This window comes from Platichthys flesus, chromosome 4, assembly GCF_949316205.1.
Source record: "Platichthys flesus chromosome 4, fPlaFle2.1, whole genome shotgun sequence".
NCBI classification, from domain to species: domain Eukaryota; kingdom Metazoa; phylum Chordata; class Actinopteri; order Pleuronectiformes; family Pleuronectidae; genus Platichthys; species Platichthys flesus.
In genome coordinates this window covers 26,990,796-27,008,414 of record NC_084948.1, presented here as the reverse complement: position 1 = coordinate 27,008,414, position 17,619 = coordinate 26,990,796, and the positions used below count along the sequence as shown (strand labels likewise).

At 44.1% G+C, this 17,619-nt stretch overlaps 2 protein-coding genes across 6 annotated transcripts; both read right to left on the bottom strand.

Moving 5' to 3' along the window:
- Positions 1-125: 125 nt before the first annotated feature.
- Positions 126-10,244, bottom strand: LOC133951738 (heterogeneous nuclear ribonucleoprotein L-like). Of its 2 annotated transcripts, none has more exons than XM_062385859.1 (14): positions 10,091-10,244; positions 8,664-8,779; positions 8,319-8,556; positions 7,913-7,998; positions 7,377-7,473; positions 7,146-7,218; positions 3,794-3,826; positions 3,242-3,313; positions 2,736-2,980; positions 2,014-2,135; positions 1,713-1,914; positions 1,483-1,540; positions 1,105-1,236; positions 126-672 (listed from the first exon to the last, which is right to left on the bottom strand). In XM_062385859.1, exons 1-14 carry the CDS (start codon positions 10,166-10,168, stop codon positions 614-616), a joined length of 1,611 nt encoding a protein of 536 aa, XP_062241843.1. In that variant the 5' UTR covers positions 10,169-10,244; the 3' UTR covers positions 126-613. The 2 variants fall into 2 exon arrangements, with proteins under 2 accessions (XP_062241843.1, XP_062241844.1); XM_062385860.1 differs by having other exon boundaries at positions 1,105-1,215.
- Positions 10,245-10,584: 340 nt separating this feature from the next.
- Positions 10,585-17,619, bottom strand: srsf7a (serine and arginine rich splicing factor 7a). 4 transcript variants are annotated; one of them, XR_009920488.1, is made up of 9 exons: positions 17,391-17,619; positions 16,232-16,459; positions 15,878-16,051; positions 15,654-15,740; positions 15,377-15,418; positions 15,165-15,209; positions 13,990-14,088; positions 12,551-13,098; positions 10,585-11,418 (listed from the first exon to the last, which is right to left on the bottom strand). XR_009920488.1 is itself a non-coding variant. In XM_062385687.1 (8 exons), exons 2-8 carry the CDS (start codon positions 16,447-16,449, stop codon positions 13,005-13,007), a joined length of 759 nt encoding a protein of 252 aa, XP_062241671.1. In that variant the 5' UTR covers positions 16,450-16,459; positions 17,391-17,619; the 3' UTR covers positions 10,585-13,004. The 4 variants fall into 4 exon arrangements, 2 of the variants coding, with proteins under 2 accessions (XP_062241671.1, XP_062241672.1); XR_009920489.1 differs by having other exon boundaries at positions 12,698-13,098; XM_062385687.1 differs by having other exon boundaries at positions 10,585-13,098.

Here is a 17,619-nt window from a genome sequence, read left to right as displayed (position 1 = left end):
AGAACCCTTTTCACTGGATTAAATAAGATTTGTTCTAAAAACGGAAAAGTGTTAATCTTACCAGTCTCAGGTCAAAGACAGAACAGAAATAAACAGTCAAATCTGAATGTCACAACAAAAACAGCTTTTATATTGAATTTTTTTTATTTTCTTAGAACAAAACTCTTGCAGAACTGAATCGGCAGCAATTAAAATAACACAAAAAAGAAACGTGAGCCATAATAAAAGTTTCAAAAGACAGCTCTTACAAAAACCACGTTGCCTTCTGCCACGGCGCCACCTGAGCGTAAAACCATGTCCGTCACACACACTTCCTCCCAGGCTACTGTATAAGCATAATACAAAAAGTAAAAAGGACAACTTAATAGACACACAGGTACTGATACTCTATTAACCACATCTGGGGCATAAATATCAAAAACTTTAAGTGATAGCACTTGTTACATCTGCTTATTACCAAATATAAGGGATTTGAACTTCAGGGATTAACGTCATTGTGAAAGAAAACGTTTTTGAAAATCTATATTCCCAGGTCTGTTGTTGCAAGCAGTCACGTCTAAATACAAGTGAACATGGGAATGGCGGACCATCTTCAGCTTTCCGGCTAAAAGGTTCAGTTGGCGTGCTGAACGGTGGAGAAGCACAGTTTGAGGGTGTACGGGTACGGACCAGCTGGAGAGAGAGGGTGAGAGGAAAGAGACGGAGAATCAGGAAACATGAAGCATAAGAGGAATCTGTCACAGGGTCGTCATCAACAGTCCTACTCACTTCCCTGTGGACATGCTCCTGCTGTTTTCTCACATGTCTTATGAGAACGTGCAGATTCTAACAAATGGAGCAGTACCACAAGAAATCACGGGGAAGTGTTTCCCAAAGTTGAAGGGAATCGACCACGTGTCCCCTCGGACATCGCAGACGACAACATGTTAAAGTTTAGCTTCTTTCTTAAGAGTTAAGTTATTAACATGTTTGTTGTAAAGACAGAATTAATGAGGCTCTTCTTTCGACTTATATTCCAACATCTGTGATCTGACTGTTTTTACTGCAGCCAGGTTTTTGTTCAACTCAATTTGTTTATTTAGATAAAAGCGTTTATACACATACTTGCGTTTTTCATCTGGAAATGGTTCATCAAGGCCAGAGCCTCCATGGCGTCGTTGATGGACTCCCACTCTAGTAGACCTGAAGCGCTGCGGTCACTGGGAGCAGCGCCACCTGGTGGGTCGAGGGCGGACACTTAACAAACAAACTGAAAATGAGGAAACCGCTGCATCCAGTGTGACAAGGCCGAAGCCACTTCATGATTCCTTTTCCTGCTTAAAATTATCAAAACACTCACAAATTCGTAAACATTTAATCTACTTGATGTGGGTAAAGTAACTTTATTATTAAATATGTTAACAGCAGTCATATTTATTAATATTGTATATATATATTCAGTGGATTAAAAATGTATATTTAAATAAGCAGAATGTAACTTACTTTTTCCTGTGAACATTTTGACATTGATGGGAACCTTGACACCGATCTCGTCACAAATCTATAGAGAGAACATTTGTTATTAGAAACTGTAAATCATCACTTCAGATATTTTTCATCGCCTCAGAATTTACAATGAAACAACACAGATGTAAGTCAAAGGTCTTTCGCTTGTTTCTTTTTAATAGTGGCTGATTTAATTTGTGTGGACGATAGACACATTTTCTACAGACCTGAGAGAAAACCTCCGGCGTGACGTCTGGCTGTGCGTTGAAGAAGTGCAGCACGTTGCTCGGGTGCTGGATGCGGTTTTTCGCAGCCTGCTCTGGTGAAGTGAAGCGGTTGTTCCTGGAGCCGTGGAAGTCCTTGAAACTGCTCGAGCCGTCGTCCAGCTCGTAGCACTGACCGGGGACGATGGCCTGCTGCTTGGACACACTGCAAGGATGGATATCAACAGATTAGGAGGGAAACCAGGAGAGCTGATGGTTGTGGTGCCTCACAAATTAGTGTGAACAGTGAGGGAATGAAACTCACCACACATTCAGCTTCTGTCCAAACAGGAAGTTGTTGTTGAGATGAGTGATGGCTCGATCTACAGCATAGCAGTCTCCCATCTCCACCATGGCTGCCCCCGGCTTGCTCTTCATGAATTTCACCTGTGGACAATCAGACAACAGGATTGATCAGTGTTGTGCAGTGAGCTCTTCCCATGACCTCCAGAGACAAAGCTTTGAACCAACACGCCGGGTGTAGAATGACTAGTGAAAGGACCACGTCAGCAACAGCTTAAAGGATTTATACACACATGAGATTTTAAACACTGAAACAGCAGCTGATCAATTATTCTAATGAAAAGATACCGGTGAGTAAAAACTGAGCAGTGAATGTAGTAACACTCCCTTTGTGAGTCTGTGTGTGGATCTGAGCTTCAATGTTCTTTGTCATGGCAGCTGGTCTGTGTGCGGTTATGTCTTTGTGTCCCTCGCCTTGTTTACAGAGTAAGTGTCCAGCTCTGATGAAAACATGACTTCCAAGCAGACATATCACATCCCATAATTACACTTTTTGTCTTCAGGGATCATAGACGCGACAACCTGAGTTTTTAGCTTGATTTTTTGTGTTTATTTTGCAAAATGTGCATATTTTCTCAAATAAGTCTCAAATATCTTGATTATCAAAATGTTTATAGCAAATTGATTCTATTCACATAGATGTTTACTTAAAATTATCCTTTGTGATCACATTGCAATACTGACCCTCTCCACGTTGCCATAGAGGCAGAAGATATTGAAGACCCGGTCTGCGTTCATCTTGACGGGTTCCAGTCCGTACACCATGACCACGGGAGAATCCGCATGGGCCCCGTACTCGCCAGGCGGAGGAGGAGGAGGTCCGTATCCGGGCCCATAGCTCCTTCCTCCGCGCCCTCTCATGGGTGGACCCATGCGTCGACCCTCATAGGGAGGGGAGCCGTAGCTCTCATCATAGCCGTGGTAACCTGCTGTAGAACCAGGCAGCGGGGAGAGAACAGGAACGATTACTAATGAGCGACGCCGAGATTCTTCTCACTTTAAAAACACCTTCACTGGATGAGGACTTAGATTTGGTTCCTTTGTCAGTGTTTGTTCAATCGTTTCCATTTGATCTGGTTAGTTTTGGTTTCACATTATTTAACAAAAGCTGTTCTTCTAAACTTTCATGTGCAAAGCAGTTTCAACGGGCGAGCACGCCTCAATGGGGTTTCTTGTTCCCCAGGTCTCACCATAATCAGGGGGGTGGTCGCCCAGCAGAGCAGGTTGTCTCTGGCGCTTGTTTGGGTTGGCAACAACATCCTCTACAAGAACAAGAAGTCAACAGAAGCAGAGGAGAAAAACAGAGAGATGAATACAAGAAAAGGAGACTGGAAACACGTCTGACAGAAATCTCCTTCAGACAATGGCCTCCGGAGCATTTCAAATATGCATCTCTGAAAACTAAAGACCTGTCTCAGATTTCACAACATTACTGTCAGGGCAGGTTTTAAAAAGTACAACATGAAACTGTCACGTGGATTCAAAGACCCATTCTTCTTGCTTTAGAGTTCTACCAGAGAGGACGAATTAGTGTTTAGAACTAGTAAATGGAAAGGGTACGCGACAGTGGAAAGATCGATTAAGGATCTAGAGGAGATGACCCTAAAGCACAAAACCCTCTAAAAATCCACAATACTAAAACTTCAACAATTAAAGTGGCACAAAGATGATGATACTAATGATCAGGGAAGTGAGGGTGATCACATTAATTTAAGAACAAAGGTTTGTCTGCTCACACACACCTGTACTGCTCCCATTGCCATCTGCATCGCCATCTGTACAGGTACAAAATAAGCATAAACAATCAGAGCCGGGTTAATCAAACGTACATTGTAGTTTCTGGGGCAAATGTGAAATTAGCCCAGTTAAATGTGGAATGCAGTAAAACCACTCATGACTGTCGGTTGCTGTGTGAGAAGTATTTCAGGATTAATGAGGACCAAGGTTAACTATGAAGAGTGGAGGGCGTGGTACCTCTGCAGGTGACCAACCACACTGAAACCGTCTGAGAGCAGATTCTGATCAGAAGCAGCTTGTAAGTTTTAAACACAAGCAGCCACTGAGGCTGGAGGGTGTAAAGCTCTGCTGGCTTCTAATATATAGGGTTGGTCATGGATCAAGCACATCCTACAAGAATCAATGTGAAGATTCCTCTGATTAAAAAAACATGATTTGATTCCCAATAAAACACTAGTAACATTATTCCAAGGAACCACACACGTGGATGAGATTCCTGTTGGTTGTAAACGCGACAGAGGAAAGAAACAGGGACGTTAGAAATGCAGCCTCGGACAGAACCACAACCATCACTCTCTTCCAAACAGAAAGATAACACCTGTATCAGGAGGGAAATGGAGTCATGTCAGTCTTGTGTGGCGATGTTGGGTGCTGGGCTTTGGTGGGGGGGTGATGATGTGGTGCTGTGCAGAAATGTTCCCTGAGGAGGGGCTTGATTTACTTACTGCATGCTTACAAACAGTGGGAGGAGGACATTTGCAGCAGTAGTTCCACCACTCTCCACTCAACTCATTTCATCCCATACTCTTATCCATTTCCTCTTTTGGGGGATAACAACTGTCCAGCACAGGATCCATTCCTGGTTTAATCAAGATGAAACTTGCCGGCGGGGTGCTTGGCTGCCGTGTCCATCCTTTTAGTTCCATTTTGGAATAGTCCGCCTACCGCCACTGGGAGGCCTTGAGGCTGCCATAGAGCACATTTCAGTTGGGAAGCCGGCTCCTCTTAGCCGCAAATTGCCAAACCTGCATCACATGGAAGGTGTTACACAGCTTCTAGAGACTTTGAATATTCAGAAAGAAAGCTGCAGTCAAAAAAGGGATAACTACACAGGGATGCAATGTAGTGGAAAAAAAACAAAAACAGGAAAAGATGAGAAGATGAAGATAAAGAACAAGAGATCAAATCTGAATTCCATGTGGGAGGACACACATAAGGAGGTAAAACCCAAATGGGCCTGACTGGGCTCTGAGTGTGCTGGATGGTGTTGTCAGCAGTGTCTCGTCTTCATCAGTTGTCTTGTGTTGAGCTTGATTCGGAGATGTGCTTCATCTATTGGATCAGTCGGTGCGACATCAGCAAGTGTCCGAATGTGTTGCTCAAGTGTTTTGTTTTCATGTCGACAACAGTGACGAGCATCGCGGCCGGTAACCGTACAGGAGGGGCCGGGGCTTTTAAAATGTCGGTTGACGGGTCAGTATCAGTATGCATCGTCTGTGGTACTGATAGATGTCTGTCACTACTTCTGTTTGGGTGGATGCTGTGTCTTTGCTGGTGTCAGTCTCCGTTTGGTGTTCACGGTGGCGGGCTTGTCGATGCAAGCTTTGGCCTGCTTCAGTGTGTACGAGAGGAAGGAGGGTTGGGGGAGCGAGGGGGGAGGGACCAAGTGTAGCTCAGTGCCCAAAACTCCCAACCCTCAAGAAGTGTGCGTTGTCTTCGTGGCTCTGGTGCTGGAATGCGGAGATGAGGAATGAGTGGTTGTATCAGTCCTACATCATCATGTTGGGTGGATGGTGTCTCGCAGCGGAGCCCCTTGTGTCTCAGGGGATATTTGGACGTCTGTGTGATAGTGGTTGTGTCCTCACTGTAGAAGTAGAGTTTGGAGATGGTGGTTGCTGGGTGGTGATGTTGTCAGCATGTACTCTCCCTCACCCTTTGAGCACACGTCCTGTCCTGTGAATGTGTTTTTAACTGACCGAGGTGCGAGACCACAGATTTATCAGGCGATAAGTTACATGATGTGGCAGATGCAGCGGTTCTACTGATGCTGGTCAACTCCTCTGTCCCAAATTCACACAACAATACTGACACAACTTAGAAAGACTCGTCTTTTGTCAGAGACCAAAGTTAGAAATATGACCAAATGTGAGAATTTGTTGTGAGAAGTGAAGACGACAGTGGAAAAGACCAAGATCAGTTACGGCTGCCAGAAAACTTGTTTCGTCCAATTCTAAAATCAAAGCTGTAAAACATGTTGCATCTTAAAAATCTGTTATATAGTTAATTCTCTTCTAACCTCAGTGGAAACTCAACAGACTGACTGGTGTGGTGTGAAAGGCAAGAACAACACCTGGGCAGAAGAATACCACCTGCCAGATTTCCACAAAACAAATATTTTGATCCAGGGAACCGATCAAATAATCTTTTAACACTTGAACATTGTGATATATGACATTTGATCTGAGAATAATTTAGGATTCTTGATGAATTTAAAAATCTTGATATGTTTAGGGGAATAAATGAGATTTTGATTTTGTGCAGATCCCGAAAATAATCTGGATCCAGGGTTCCTACTTTTCATAAGGAGACTACCGAGTAACAGTCTCTTAATTATTGCACTGAGACAAGCTTAAGGGGGAAAAGGATGAAGATTTAGCAGCTAATGCAAACCACAATTCAAAAAGATGTCTTGAACATGGACGACTGAACTCACCCCCCTCCTGTGACTCACTTTTTGTTCTACAGTTTCCAGCTCAGGTCTTGAAGCAGGATACAAATAATCTATCCATGAAGTAAACCAGAATATCCTCATATCACAGTGACTTAGAATGGAAACCAAATACTCTTCTTTATAGCTTCTCGGTAACAGACATCGTACTGTGTGTTCTTCTGTAAAGTGAATAACGGCATGCCAACAAAAATATGCAAAGAATATGGCGTCTCTGCCTGTAGATGTGTTCCTGCCTTTCACAACTTACCCACAGTTGTTCTTCTGCACTTCACAGATAATATCTACAGGCGGGGAATTAACTGTATCTTCATGAAATGTCTGATTTGAACATTGTTCACGTTTTCCCCATACCTGTTGAACCCCCGCCCTAGTGTTATTACAGACGAAAAGCAACACTTCAGTTATAATGCCACGTGTTCTTCTGATCATACCATACATTAGTGCAATGGACCAATTCATCCATTTAGAGCATTATAAGAGAAAAGTGTTGCCTCCAACTTCCCAGTAGCCCATGTATTGAAACACTCCACAGGGACAGTAAGGGTGCTCTACAGTATCAGGCCTCTCAACTATGAAAAGTGCCAGGGGTCAGTAAATGTGTGCGTTTGGGTGTTAAGAGGTTTTACCTGGGCCTCCGAGGTTGGGGTTTGTGTAGTCCCAGGTGTCCTGGTCATTCTTGAACACATTCAGGCGAGTGGGCTGAGGAAGATTTACATCAAGCACGACAGTTATGAAGGGGTATCAGAGTCTCAGAATCACTTCTAGAGAAATGTTAATACATTATAGAAGTTGTTATTGGATCAGTACTCTGGAAGAATTTGCTCACTACACTAACATGTTGTGTGTTGCAGTCCTACCTTAGCGTACTCGATCTTCAGCGTGCAGCAGCCGGAGTAGATGTCGGCACCGTTGAGTGATGCCTTGGCTCTTTGGGCACTTTGCACAGAGTCGAATGTAGATAACTGAGTTAAGGATAAAACAGGAACTAACCATAATAACCCGATGATGTAATCTAACAGAATACACAATTAAAAAGAACTGCATCTGCCTTCTTGTCTTGAATACTAGAATTTTTCGACTGTAAACTTTCTATCTCGGGTTCTTTACTTGCAAACGGGCAGGTTTTTTTTTTCTAGCACAGACTGTTACAGCACCGGCAAGACAAGGGCTGGCATCCTTTCAAATAATTCACTTTGACATTACTTTAAGAAACATGTCTATGGGTTATGAAATGCAGCCCAGCATGTTTCTTTTCACACATTGGAACCGGCATTACATTTTGGCATGAACACATGGCTGTTCATGCGATGTTTGGAAACCAGTTATTAATACATCCTCATTGCAGAGTGCGGCTCTCGTGTCTGACAGTGCCCACAAATTGGAAAAAGGATATTCAACCATTGCCTGGACCCCGTTCTTTCGGAAGATGACAATTCTCTGGACGGGCCCACAGTTGTTGCAGATGGTGTAGAGAACGTCCTGTGAAAAGGTATCAAGTTAATAAAACTACATTCTCTGCACATACAACACAAGTACTGAGGACAAAGCTGAAAGCTGCACAACTTGACAAGTGTTTCCCTTTGTCACAAGATGCCACACCACAGATAGGAATGAAAGTTAAGGTGCAGGTGAGAAGTAGACAATCCAAATAACATCAAACGTGTCATAGTGGATAACGTCCAACCGGCTTCAGATTAACCAGACATTCCTGACATTTAACTGTGTGGAGGTAAACCAACATGCTCTCAGAATTAAACCTGATGTCTGAAGAAACGTAGCAGCTGAAATCTGGCATTTACCGTGGTGATGGGGTAGATCGGGTTCATGATGGTGAGCAGAAGAACATTGTTCACACTTCGGGAGTCGTCAGAGTCTCCCGGCCTGGAGATCTTCTGGCTGGTGGAGTAGTTGATAAAGGCCGGGTGTCCTGCGATGTAAACCTGGTTGTCTGCTGCGTAGGTTACGGCTGTGGACGCTCCATTCATGTCCTCGTACTCCACCAGGGCCTGACGCTTCTTGGGCATCACCACTACATAGCTACAAGCAAAAGCAATGAAGGGGTTTGAATGAAAATCTACAACTGTGAACTCAACTAGTCCACAGCACTTGATTCTAAATGTCATGTGTTTAATTTGTCTAGCTACCTGATAGCTCCAAATTCCTGCAACGCCTCCACGAGGTCGGCTTCCGTAACGCCATCGACCAGCCCCCGGACGTGCACCACCACAGAGGGAAGGGTCTTATGGGGATCTTCATATCCCTGCGTGAAAGAAAACATGTGCAAGGTTAACATTAACTTGAATCGTCCGAAATGTGGCACAAGAGGATCTTTGTCATCGGTCTACTGCAGTGTGGTGCAAAGACACCTTCTTCTCAGTAAACATGTGTGTGTACTCTGTGGTGTAGGCTAGAAATCAGAAAGTTTAAACTGCATGGCCTTCTTCTTTGTGGGATTATGAACAATAGAGTAAATGTGAGTTAAAGTAGCTGGCCCAGACACATTCTTCTGTAAATGGTGAAGTAAATAGAGTGATGACAACCTCCTCTCGCCATCATAAAAACATTCCAAATAGAAACTAGACACAGAGGACGTACAGGGTGAACCGCTCCACAGTGTCAGGGGAACAACCAGCAGAGCTTCATCCACAGACCTCAGGCACATTGAGGGTTAATAAGTTCTGTCGTTTGGGGCGAAACTTCATTCTTTTAAAAGAGGATCTAAAGAAAATGTGACGTTTCCTCCTTGTGTTAGATACTATTAAAGCGGTTTATGGTTGAAATACTGTTACGGGAGGTTTGAAATGCTATTGAGATTGTTTGTGTGTTCAAACATGACAGTTGTAGTGAGGTCACTAGTCTAGTGATGATGGATTAACTAAGCATCAATACTCTTCATCTTTTCTTTACTAAATAACAGTGCTATTGTCCAGCTCTAATGTTAACGTGGGATTTGGCAAACTACTAATTCCTGGTTAAAAGTTCATTCTAATAAGTTCTATTAGAAGCATTGAATCCAAAGATTGTGTGAACACGGCTCGGAGCTGTGAAGAAGCCCGGGTTAGAGGACGCAGCTGGGGGAAGGGGCAGCTAATCACCGCGGTGCCAGATCACCTTTCTAAATGGCGTCTCTTCTAATTAAACCGTGTTTCTCTGTCTGCGGCCATGTTGTCCAGTCCGGGTTCACCGTGACGACCCTGACCGAGCAGCTGGCGTCGGCTGCTCGGTCCGAACCCCGTCCGCTTGGGGAGCCGCGGCTAGCAGCTAGCCGCTAACACGCTGCTAACGCTACCGGTGGAAGAACAAAGCGGGGGCTGATGCGAGGCCCTGACGGGAAACCGCCCTCCGGAGCTCCGCTACAGGCTGCACAGCCTCGGTTACATCCACATCCACCACCATGTTTTAAACACAACATTAAATCTATAAAGTTATTTTTAAAGACGACTTTTAAAGCGTCACGTCGGTTTAAGGGCCCGTGACGCGTCGTGACCCTTTTTCCACCGACGCGCTGAATGAATCAACCCGGGGCCAGTTGAGCGACAGCCCGCGGCGGTTCCCACTGAGACCCACTCACCGTGGCCATGCCGTCGGTCTTCTGTCGCTTGGTGGCCCTGCCGTCTTCGGTGTAGTAGCGGCTCGCTGCGGTCGCCATGTTGTCCTGGTTAAGAGGATGGAGCCAGTGACGAGGAACTGAAATGGACGGAAACTCAAGAAAAGGGGAGCTTGGCTTTCCACGCCCCCTGTGACGCCATCCAGTGACTTTATTGGCGCAAGACGGCTATCAATCAAAAAGGGGCTTGAATTCTGGCCAATGGGAGGACAGAGGGAGGCAAGCGGAAGGTGAGTGTATTTAAATAACCTGATTCACTGGGTTATATATTATAATACATTCATTATTACATTGTATTAATATATATTATGACTACTTTAATTAATGCTGTTACATTTCACTATCTGTCAAACCCTACAGGTTACATTATCAAAAACATAAGGAAAACTGTATTTGGATTTTTTTTGTTATTAAGATGTACAAGACTTGAGTGAGAAATAAAAGCACATTAGACAGAGTTTTTTGTGGAAGAGGTTTATTCAAAAATAAAACTGCCACTGTCTCACTGTAGAAGCCAGGAACAGAGCCAAACGGTCAAATCAAACTTCAGCGCTGTTCATACGTGCTTTAAAATCAAAAAGTCACAGGAACAAATGAGGAATCCACACACGGGGGGATGAAGAAGTCTTTCTGCAAGGAGGGAAGCTGATCGGTTTGTAAAAAGGGCAGTGCATCACAGACATGACAAGCAGTAGGAATGTGACGCCACATATTTAAAGGCATGCAGGCCAGGAAGTTTTCTTTCATGCCATTATATGAGGAAACACTACACAGCATTTAAACTCAAAATTCACAATGAGTGCAAGACAAAAAACTGTCTTTGCTGTTCAAAGGGGGAAAATAAACTTACGGTTCAAGAATAAAAGCAGTTTTTCAGTACTATGTCCTCACCCTCAAAACCTGGGCTTTTCTTCAACTGCAGTTTACTGTGAACTGTCGAACCACTGCTAAAAGTCAGCTGCAACTCTCTGTGTTACCTTAACGTCCTAAATCTTCTGAGAAGAGAGACGGCCTATAACAGCAGCAAAACATTTAAAACAATCAGATTTCCGCCTACTGCATTGACTACAGCTATAACAATCTGAGCCTGCACAGAAGCTGCAGCCCTGGGGAGAAAATAAATTTCAACAACAGAGACCAGACATACAAGTACAAAAAAAAAGCAGCTGCTTTTAGGGCTGAAAATGCAGAGTGTTTGAGTGTGTGTGTGCATGTGTGTGTGTCAAATTGTCTTCATCGTTCAGGCATCTGCTACTGCAGGGCTTCGGTTTGGACTTCCTGAACGGGAACGACTGAAACAGAAACAGAGCAGAGTTAGCTCGACACAGGGGAGGCTGGAAGGATGATCAGATAAAAAAGTACATCCCACTTTTAATACACCTGCTGTGAAAGACTGGATGGGCGCTGATGTTTGTTAACTGTCCTTTGAACTCAAAGTCCCAAATAAACCAAACTGGATTATTTGTATCTGTTAGGTGTTAAATTTAACTCATGAAATTATCTTTGGTGTCTGAGAAAGAAATCCAACATTTTACAGTAAATGGAAGCGTTAAGTTTTAATCCTCCCACTTCTATTAACACAGAAGGGGGGGCAGAAAGGACTCATGGAAACTACTCTCTAGGATCTCAGGATGACTACGGATTTGAAAAAGGTAACATTAGTTTTATACTATTTTTAGAATGGTGAAAAAAGATTAAAATGGTAACGATGTTGTGGCATGTGTGAAACAAGATAAACATATCTGACAAAGCCTCCTCAGAAATATCAGCCCATAAAACTCCTTCCTCTCTCCCACTCGCTCATCCATTCACTCACATGCAGACACACATCTTTACACCGTGCATGCTTGTAAAAGTGTCTATTTGTACGTTTTTACTACTGATATATGTTAAGTGTTAGCATCAACAGCTTAAGTTCACCAAACTTAATTCCTTTAACTTGCCGTCTCCAGTGATGGAAAATTACAGCAGTTTCATCTCTTGTTTTGCTTCCATTACTTTCACTTCATTGCTTCTATGCAAGTCAGCATGCTACCCAGCTTTCCGCTGCCCCTCCCATCTCTTCCCTGTGGCGTCTGATCTGCACTCAAGTCAAGCGTGCGACAGATGAGGTGGTGCTGTCCAGAACCTGTGTTCTACTCCATGTGTTCCCAGTTAAAAGGTTTGGTGTGAAATAAAGTAGTGATAGAAGCAAAAACAAAACAGTCTGAATCAATTATAAAATTAAGTTGAATGTCAGACCTGTAAGATTTCCTCTGGCAAAAAGCTGCTAATGCTAACCGTGGCTCTATAGCAATAGTAAGAACGTACATAAAAGGCTCAACTTTAGCTCTATCATCTCCAGTTTTTCCAGACAACATGAGACCTGTGCATTTTCTTTCATCATCAACATGAGCTTGTCAGGGGGGTTTAATTTTTGGTTACCTTTGGAGACAGTGGCAGAAACAACAAGAACACAGAAGCGAAGGATGATAGGACTGAAGGACGGATGACTACAACTCGTAGAGACACTGCGCTGGGAGGCTCTTGAAGACTGATCTCTCGTCAGCTCTCTCTCTCTCTCTCACTCACTCTCAGAAGCTAAGACAGAGGCCGAAGAACTCTGGTAGGTAGGTAGGGGGTCTGGTAGGTCGGTAATGGATTAAAAAAGGAAGTGGTCGAGGTCTGATCTGTGTGGGTCAGCCCTCTGGTGCGTCTGAAGGCTGGCTGGCTCAAGTAGAACAACTGTATGTGCGTGGGCGGATCTCGTCTGAGCGTGCGCGTCGGTTGAACAGACGGTCACCCATTCACTGTTGGGAGGGTTCGGTCTGTAGGTCGACCTCTTTCTCGCTGTCTAACACCAGATGCAGAAGAAGGCTGATCTCAGGTCAGCGCTTTGTCACCCTCCCGCAGGACGTACACACCGCCAGCTGGCAGACCCTGGGCCTGGGATCAGCTGTGGTGTCAGTGCAGTGCTCAGGTCCCACCACACGCTTTAAAGAAAATATGAAAAATAAACAAAACTGTGCTGCAAAGATTCTTACCCTAAATCACACAAATGGTGTGACTGTGTCTGATCTCAGATATCATTCTAAAGAAATCTCTTGATCTAGCCAAATTCAAGATTGGTAATTAAAATTTAAGAAAAAAGAACATTTAAAAATCTGACTATCCTTATTTACACTTGTATAATCCAAGATATTTTCTAGCTTGCTCTGTCAGTCTAGATTCATTTCTTTAGAATAGAGCTACATCTGACGTGTGTGAGATTAAGAATACAGGTTCATCTCACTGGTTCTAATGCTATGAGTCTGACCAGTGAACAGGTTGAGCGGCGCGTCTCTCATGGGCTCTTTTTTAACACGGAGTGGCACAGATGAGGAGCCACCCTGAGGAAACAGTGCTGAAAGTTCAGGGCATTTGAGCGTTGGAAAAGAGCACAAGAGAGACATCTAATCTTTCATCTGTTTTGACTTCAAGGGGCCGCTCCCTGTCCACTGACCCTCCCACTCCTTCACAGCAGCAGAAGCAGATGCAGGTCGTCTCTGTGTCAGCGAGGTGGTGTAGTCTGGAAGAGGTCTGGGAGGTCGCCCGTCTCACTGTCACGTGGCAGTCGATGGGTGTCAGCATGGCGCTCCCCGGGTGGAAGGAGGATCTAGTGACTCCCTGCCTATGATGGAGCACCTGGCATTGTCGACTGAAGAACCTAACTGACCCTCTCTTGGAATCAAAGTCTGTTGTTATCTGAACTAAAAATCTATAATTGATCATCTGAACCTGACTGAAGCCTGAGATGTTACACACTTCTTAACGTCTTAGTAAAAACCAAGCACGAGACATTTATTAGACAGCCTACACTCCGTTCCAGTGAATCAGACGTTTACCTGCTCTTCTTGTGGTTGGCTGCAACCGAGCGTGAGCGGGACCGAGAGACAGAGCGTCTTCTCGGCGCAGAGCCAGACCGAGAGCGGGATCTGGAGCGACTGGAGGAAAAGAGAACGTTTAAATGTGACACCGAAATGATTTAATAAACTTATCTAAGTTTATTACGTTTGAAAGATTAAACTACAACTCCAGATGTTCTGATGGTTAAGAAGTCACAGAAAATAAGATGCACACAAAACTCCTAAATCTCATTGTGTCGCTGAACTGCTGTCAAACAAGCCTACAGAAAGTTTGCTTCCTTTGTTTCATATATATATAAATTTAAGAAGTCCTTCAGTAGTCCCACAATGGGGAAATTTGCAGATAAGTAGCATGCAGTACTTTGATGAAGGAATATAAAAAGGTAATTAAACTGTGTCCACAGTGTAAATAGCTATATTATGTGTCAGACTTTGTACAGTGAATGGATGCAGATAACCGTTTATATTGCACAGGATTTTTTTTTCAAATTAATATAGTTTAGGGAACATTGCACAGTTGAGAAGCGTTCCAGCGACAGTCCATAGTGGTGGTGCATGGAGTTTACTGGGACCACAGCTGCTTGTAGAGTCTTTTTTTCCAGCATTGTCCTGATGAAAGTTATCTCGGATCTAAATTCTTCTTCATAGCATTTAATATTGGTAATCGTGTCACGGTTTAGTCAATTTATGCTGACAAATTCAAACTCTTAGACCTTGTTATTGTGGTTCTTATTTTACTATGTTTACTATGTATTTTTAACAACATGACTTATTGTCATCTTCTTGGCTTTGTGTTTCTTTTTGTGTCTCTCTCCTATTTTACCTGAAGGACTTTACATAAATTTACTTTTTACACAGAAGTTGTGACTTCCTAAAAACATCAACAATTCTTCTTGTACATAAATTCAAGCTATGAATGCAAATCCATAGCCTGAGGCATAAATAACTAATGAAAACTGATTTAAAGAAAACAGATCAACTTCTTTTTGTAAACAAATTAAAAAGACAAAACACAGCTGCAGCAATAATGTGAGTGTAAACACCATGAAGCAGAAGATGATTATTTTGTACGACTCACTGTACAACCACCGTCAACAGATCACAAGAGACAACGAGGCAACTCTGTAATTATCTTTTAAAAACAAATAGTCTACCTTCTCACGGGAGTCCTGGACTTGCTGCGGGCTGGAGAGCCAGACCTAATGACACAGGAAACATCAGTTTAATTACAGCCCTGACTGAAACTATGGCAACACTGGAGGCTTTTCACGGCTGACTGAACAAATGACCAGCCACATATGTATTTTAATTGATCCCCAAGGGAAGTAATAATGACCACATGCGACTGCAGATCAACAAGCCTCACCTGCTCCTGCGTCTGGAGTAAGATGGAGATCTGCGACGGCTCCTGAAAAAGAAAACAAACTATGAACATTCGGCTCAAACGGTCGACCAATTTAAACATGACGAAATTCCACTGTTTATCATCATGAATTATTTAGGAATCAAACACTTGCAAATGTTAAACAAACATATATACATTATTAACTACAGACTGAGCTGCTTTCACATTATTTAATAACCTATGAGCATCAACATCTCCTGTTATTAGTGTATGAGGCCGAGGTTCGATCCGGACTCACCGGCTGTGGCTACGGCTGCGGGTGTTGGAGCGATAACGACGTCCACGGGACCTGGACCTGGAGCGAGACCGGGAATGGGAGCGAGACCTGAAAGACAAAGTTGTTTCACGTTAGTCCTCTTCTCCACCAATGGCACATCCTGAATACTTTCAGCACCAAACACACTGAGTTTCATGAGACGCAGCGAAGAAGCAAACTCATGCACAACGTGCGGATTTCTTCACCTGCTGCGACGGCCCCTCTTGCTGAAGCGGTAGCAGTCGTAGGCGTAATGACCTCGGTCCCCACACTGGTAGCACCGGTCCGCGGGGTCAAACTGGCGTCGGCTGGGGCGCCCACGGCCCTTCCTGGAGAGGCCCGTCGACAACTCCACACGAACACGGGAACCACAGAGAAGCCTGGGGGAAAGGTTGTTTAACTATCAGTAAGAGAGCCACATTTTGAGTTTTTATGCAGTTTGAGACTTTGACCAAACAAAATTGATCCGGCGAATTTAAGCACGTACACACACACCACGGCGTCTATCCATTTTTTTTGTTTTAGAAAACCTTATTGGAGTATTATAAGGTACTACTCACTTTCCATCCATGCCTTTGACAGCATCTTCTGCATCTCTGGGGTCCTCAAACTCCACGAAGGCAAACCCGGGGGGGTTCCTCGCCACCCACACACTTCTCAGTGGGCCGTAATAACTGAACGCTCGCTCCAGCTCGCCCTTGGCAGCACCATTGCCCAGGTCACCCACGTACACTTTACAGTCCCCGGTCCGAGACGAGCTACGGGAGTGGTGCGACATCGCTCCTTACCTGGTGAGAGGAGGGGAGACAACATGAACTTCAGGCTCTGGCTCAATAAAACCACAGATTCATCAACTTGTAACAGAATAAGTGACTTATTACTTAGGACTTATCTTCAAAGAGCCTTTCGTTTGCACCTGTACACAGCTTTTATTACCTCCACATATTTTATGAGACAATTGCCTGCACCAAGGAGGTAAAGTTCAGGCTGAGTATGTTTGTTAGCTAGCGAATGAACAAGTCACGTGAGTATCATAACATCTGTGTGAGAAACCAATAAATCTGAAGTCAATCCAGATCCAGTTGATTTCTCCACAGGCATCTCTAGGGGACTGACTTTAGTGCGATTATTTTGTTAATATTATTTCTTAGCTCTTAGCCTTCATCATATGTATAACAACATTTTTTGCATTGTTACTAAATCAAAAACGGAAATTGAAATGTATTTGGTGAACAACCCGGTTTATTAGTCGGATTATTACGTCACAGTGTCAGTTGATTTATCCTCCAGGTCTTGACTCTGTGTTTGTGTGTCTGCAGGTGCAGCTGCTCCACATGGCTCATGTGTTTGAACATGGAGCAGCATCGATGCGCTGGAATACGACCAAATAACATGCGTTGTTTCATTAATAATGTTCATTGTATTAAAGACACAGCTCTTTGGTTTAAATGTATTAATTGAGTCATGTGTATTTATCGTATCGGGATCCGCATGAGAACCTTGTGTTCATTTCCGCTTCACTTTAACAGGAACCAACGTGGAGACGTTTCTCACACTCTGCGACACGTGGAGTGACTCAGGAAGATGTTTTCATACAGAACAAGAGAACACATGTCGAGGTGTGGGAGTGAATTAGAGGTGAAATCCAGGCATTAGCCGGAGGCCTCCATCTCCTCCCGCTCATAAACAATGGCGGCCGCACGAGTTAGCTAACGTTACCTTCTCGGTCGCCGCTTCGTGCCTCCGCTTCCGGCTCCAGTGGGACTTCACTTCCCTCGAACGCAGCCGGAGGTTGAAGTGAATCTGTGACAGACGCTTTCTACCGAGTCCACGCGTCGAACCGCCGCTTTGACGGATCCTCCTGGTCTGTCCCGCCGGTCACCGGGTTAGCTTAAGATTAGCTTCACGTTAGCCACCACCTCCGACCCGCGTGACTTCCGCTCCTTCA

Bases quoted from the DNA above. Each gene is read 5' to 3' on its own strand.
- LOC133951738 (XM_062385859.1), bottom strand. From the start codon at position 10,168: ATGGCGACCGCAGCGAGCCGCTACTACACCGAAGACGGCAGGGCCACC. The intron at 2,981-3,241 runs GTGAGACCTGGG...CTGGTTCTACAG, and splicing joins CGACCACCCCCCTGATTATG to CAGGTTACCACGGCTATGAT. The intron at 1,237-1,482 runs GTAAGTTACATT...TTGTTTGTTAAG, and splicing joins CAAAATGTTCACAGGAAAAA to TGTCCGCCCTCGACCCACCA.
- srsf7a (XM_062385687.1), bottom strand. From the start codon at position 16,449: ATGTCGCACCACTCCCGTAGCTCGTCTCGGACCGGGGACTGTAAAGTG. The intron at 15,419-15,653 runs GTGAGTCCGGAT...TTTCTTTTTCAG, and splicing joins CGCAGCCGTAGCCACAGCCG to GAGCCGTCGCAGATCTCCAT. The intron at 13,099-13,989 runs GTAAACGTCTGA...TTTTCTTTAAAG, and splicing joins GCCAACCACAAGAAGAGCAG to CGTGTGGTGGGACCTGAGCA.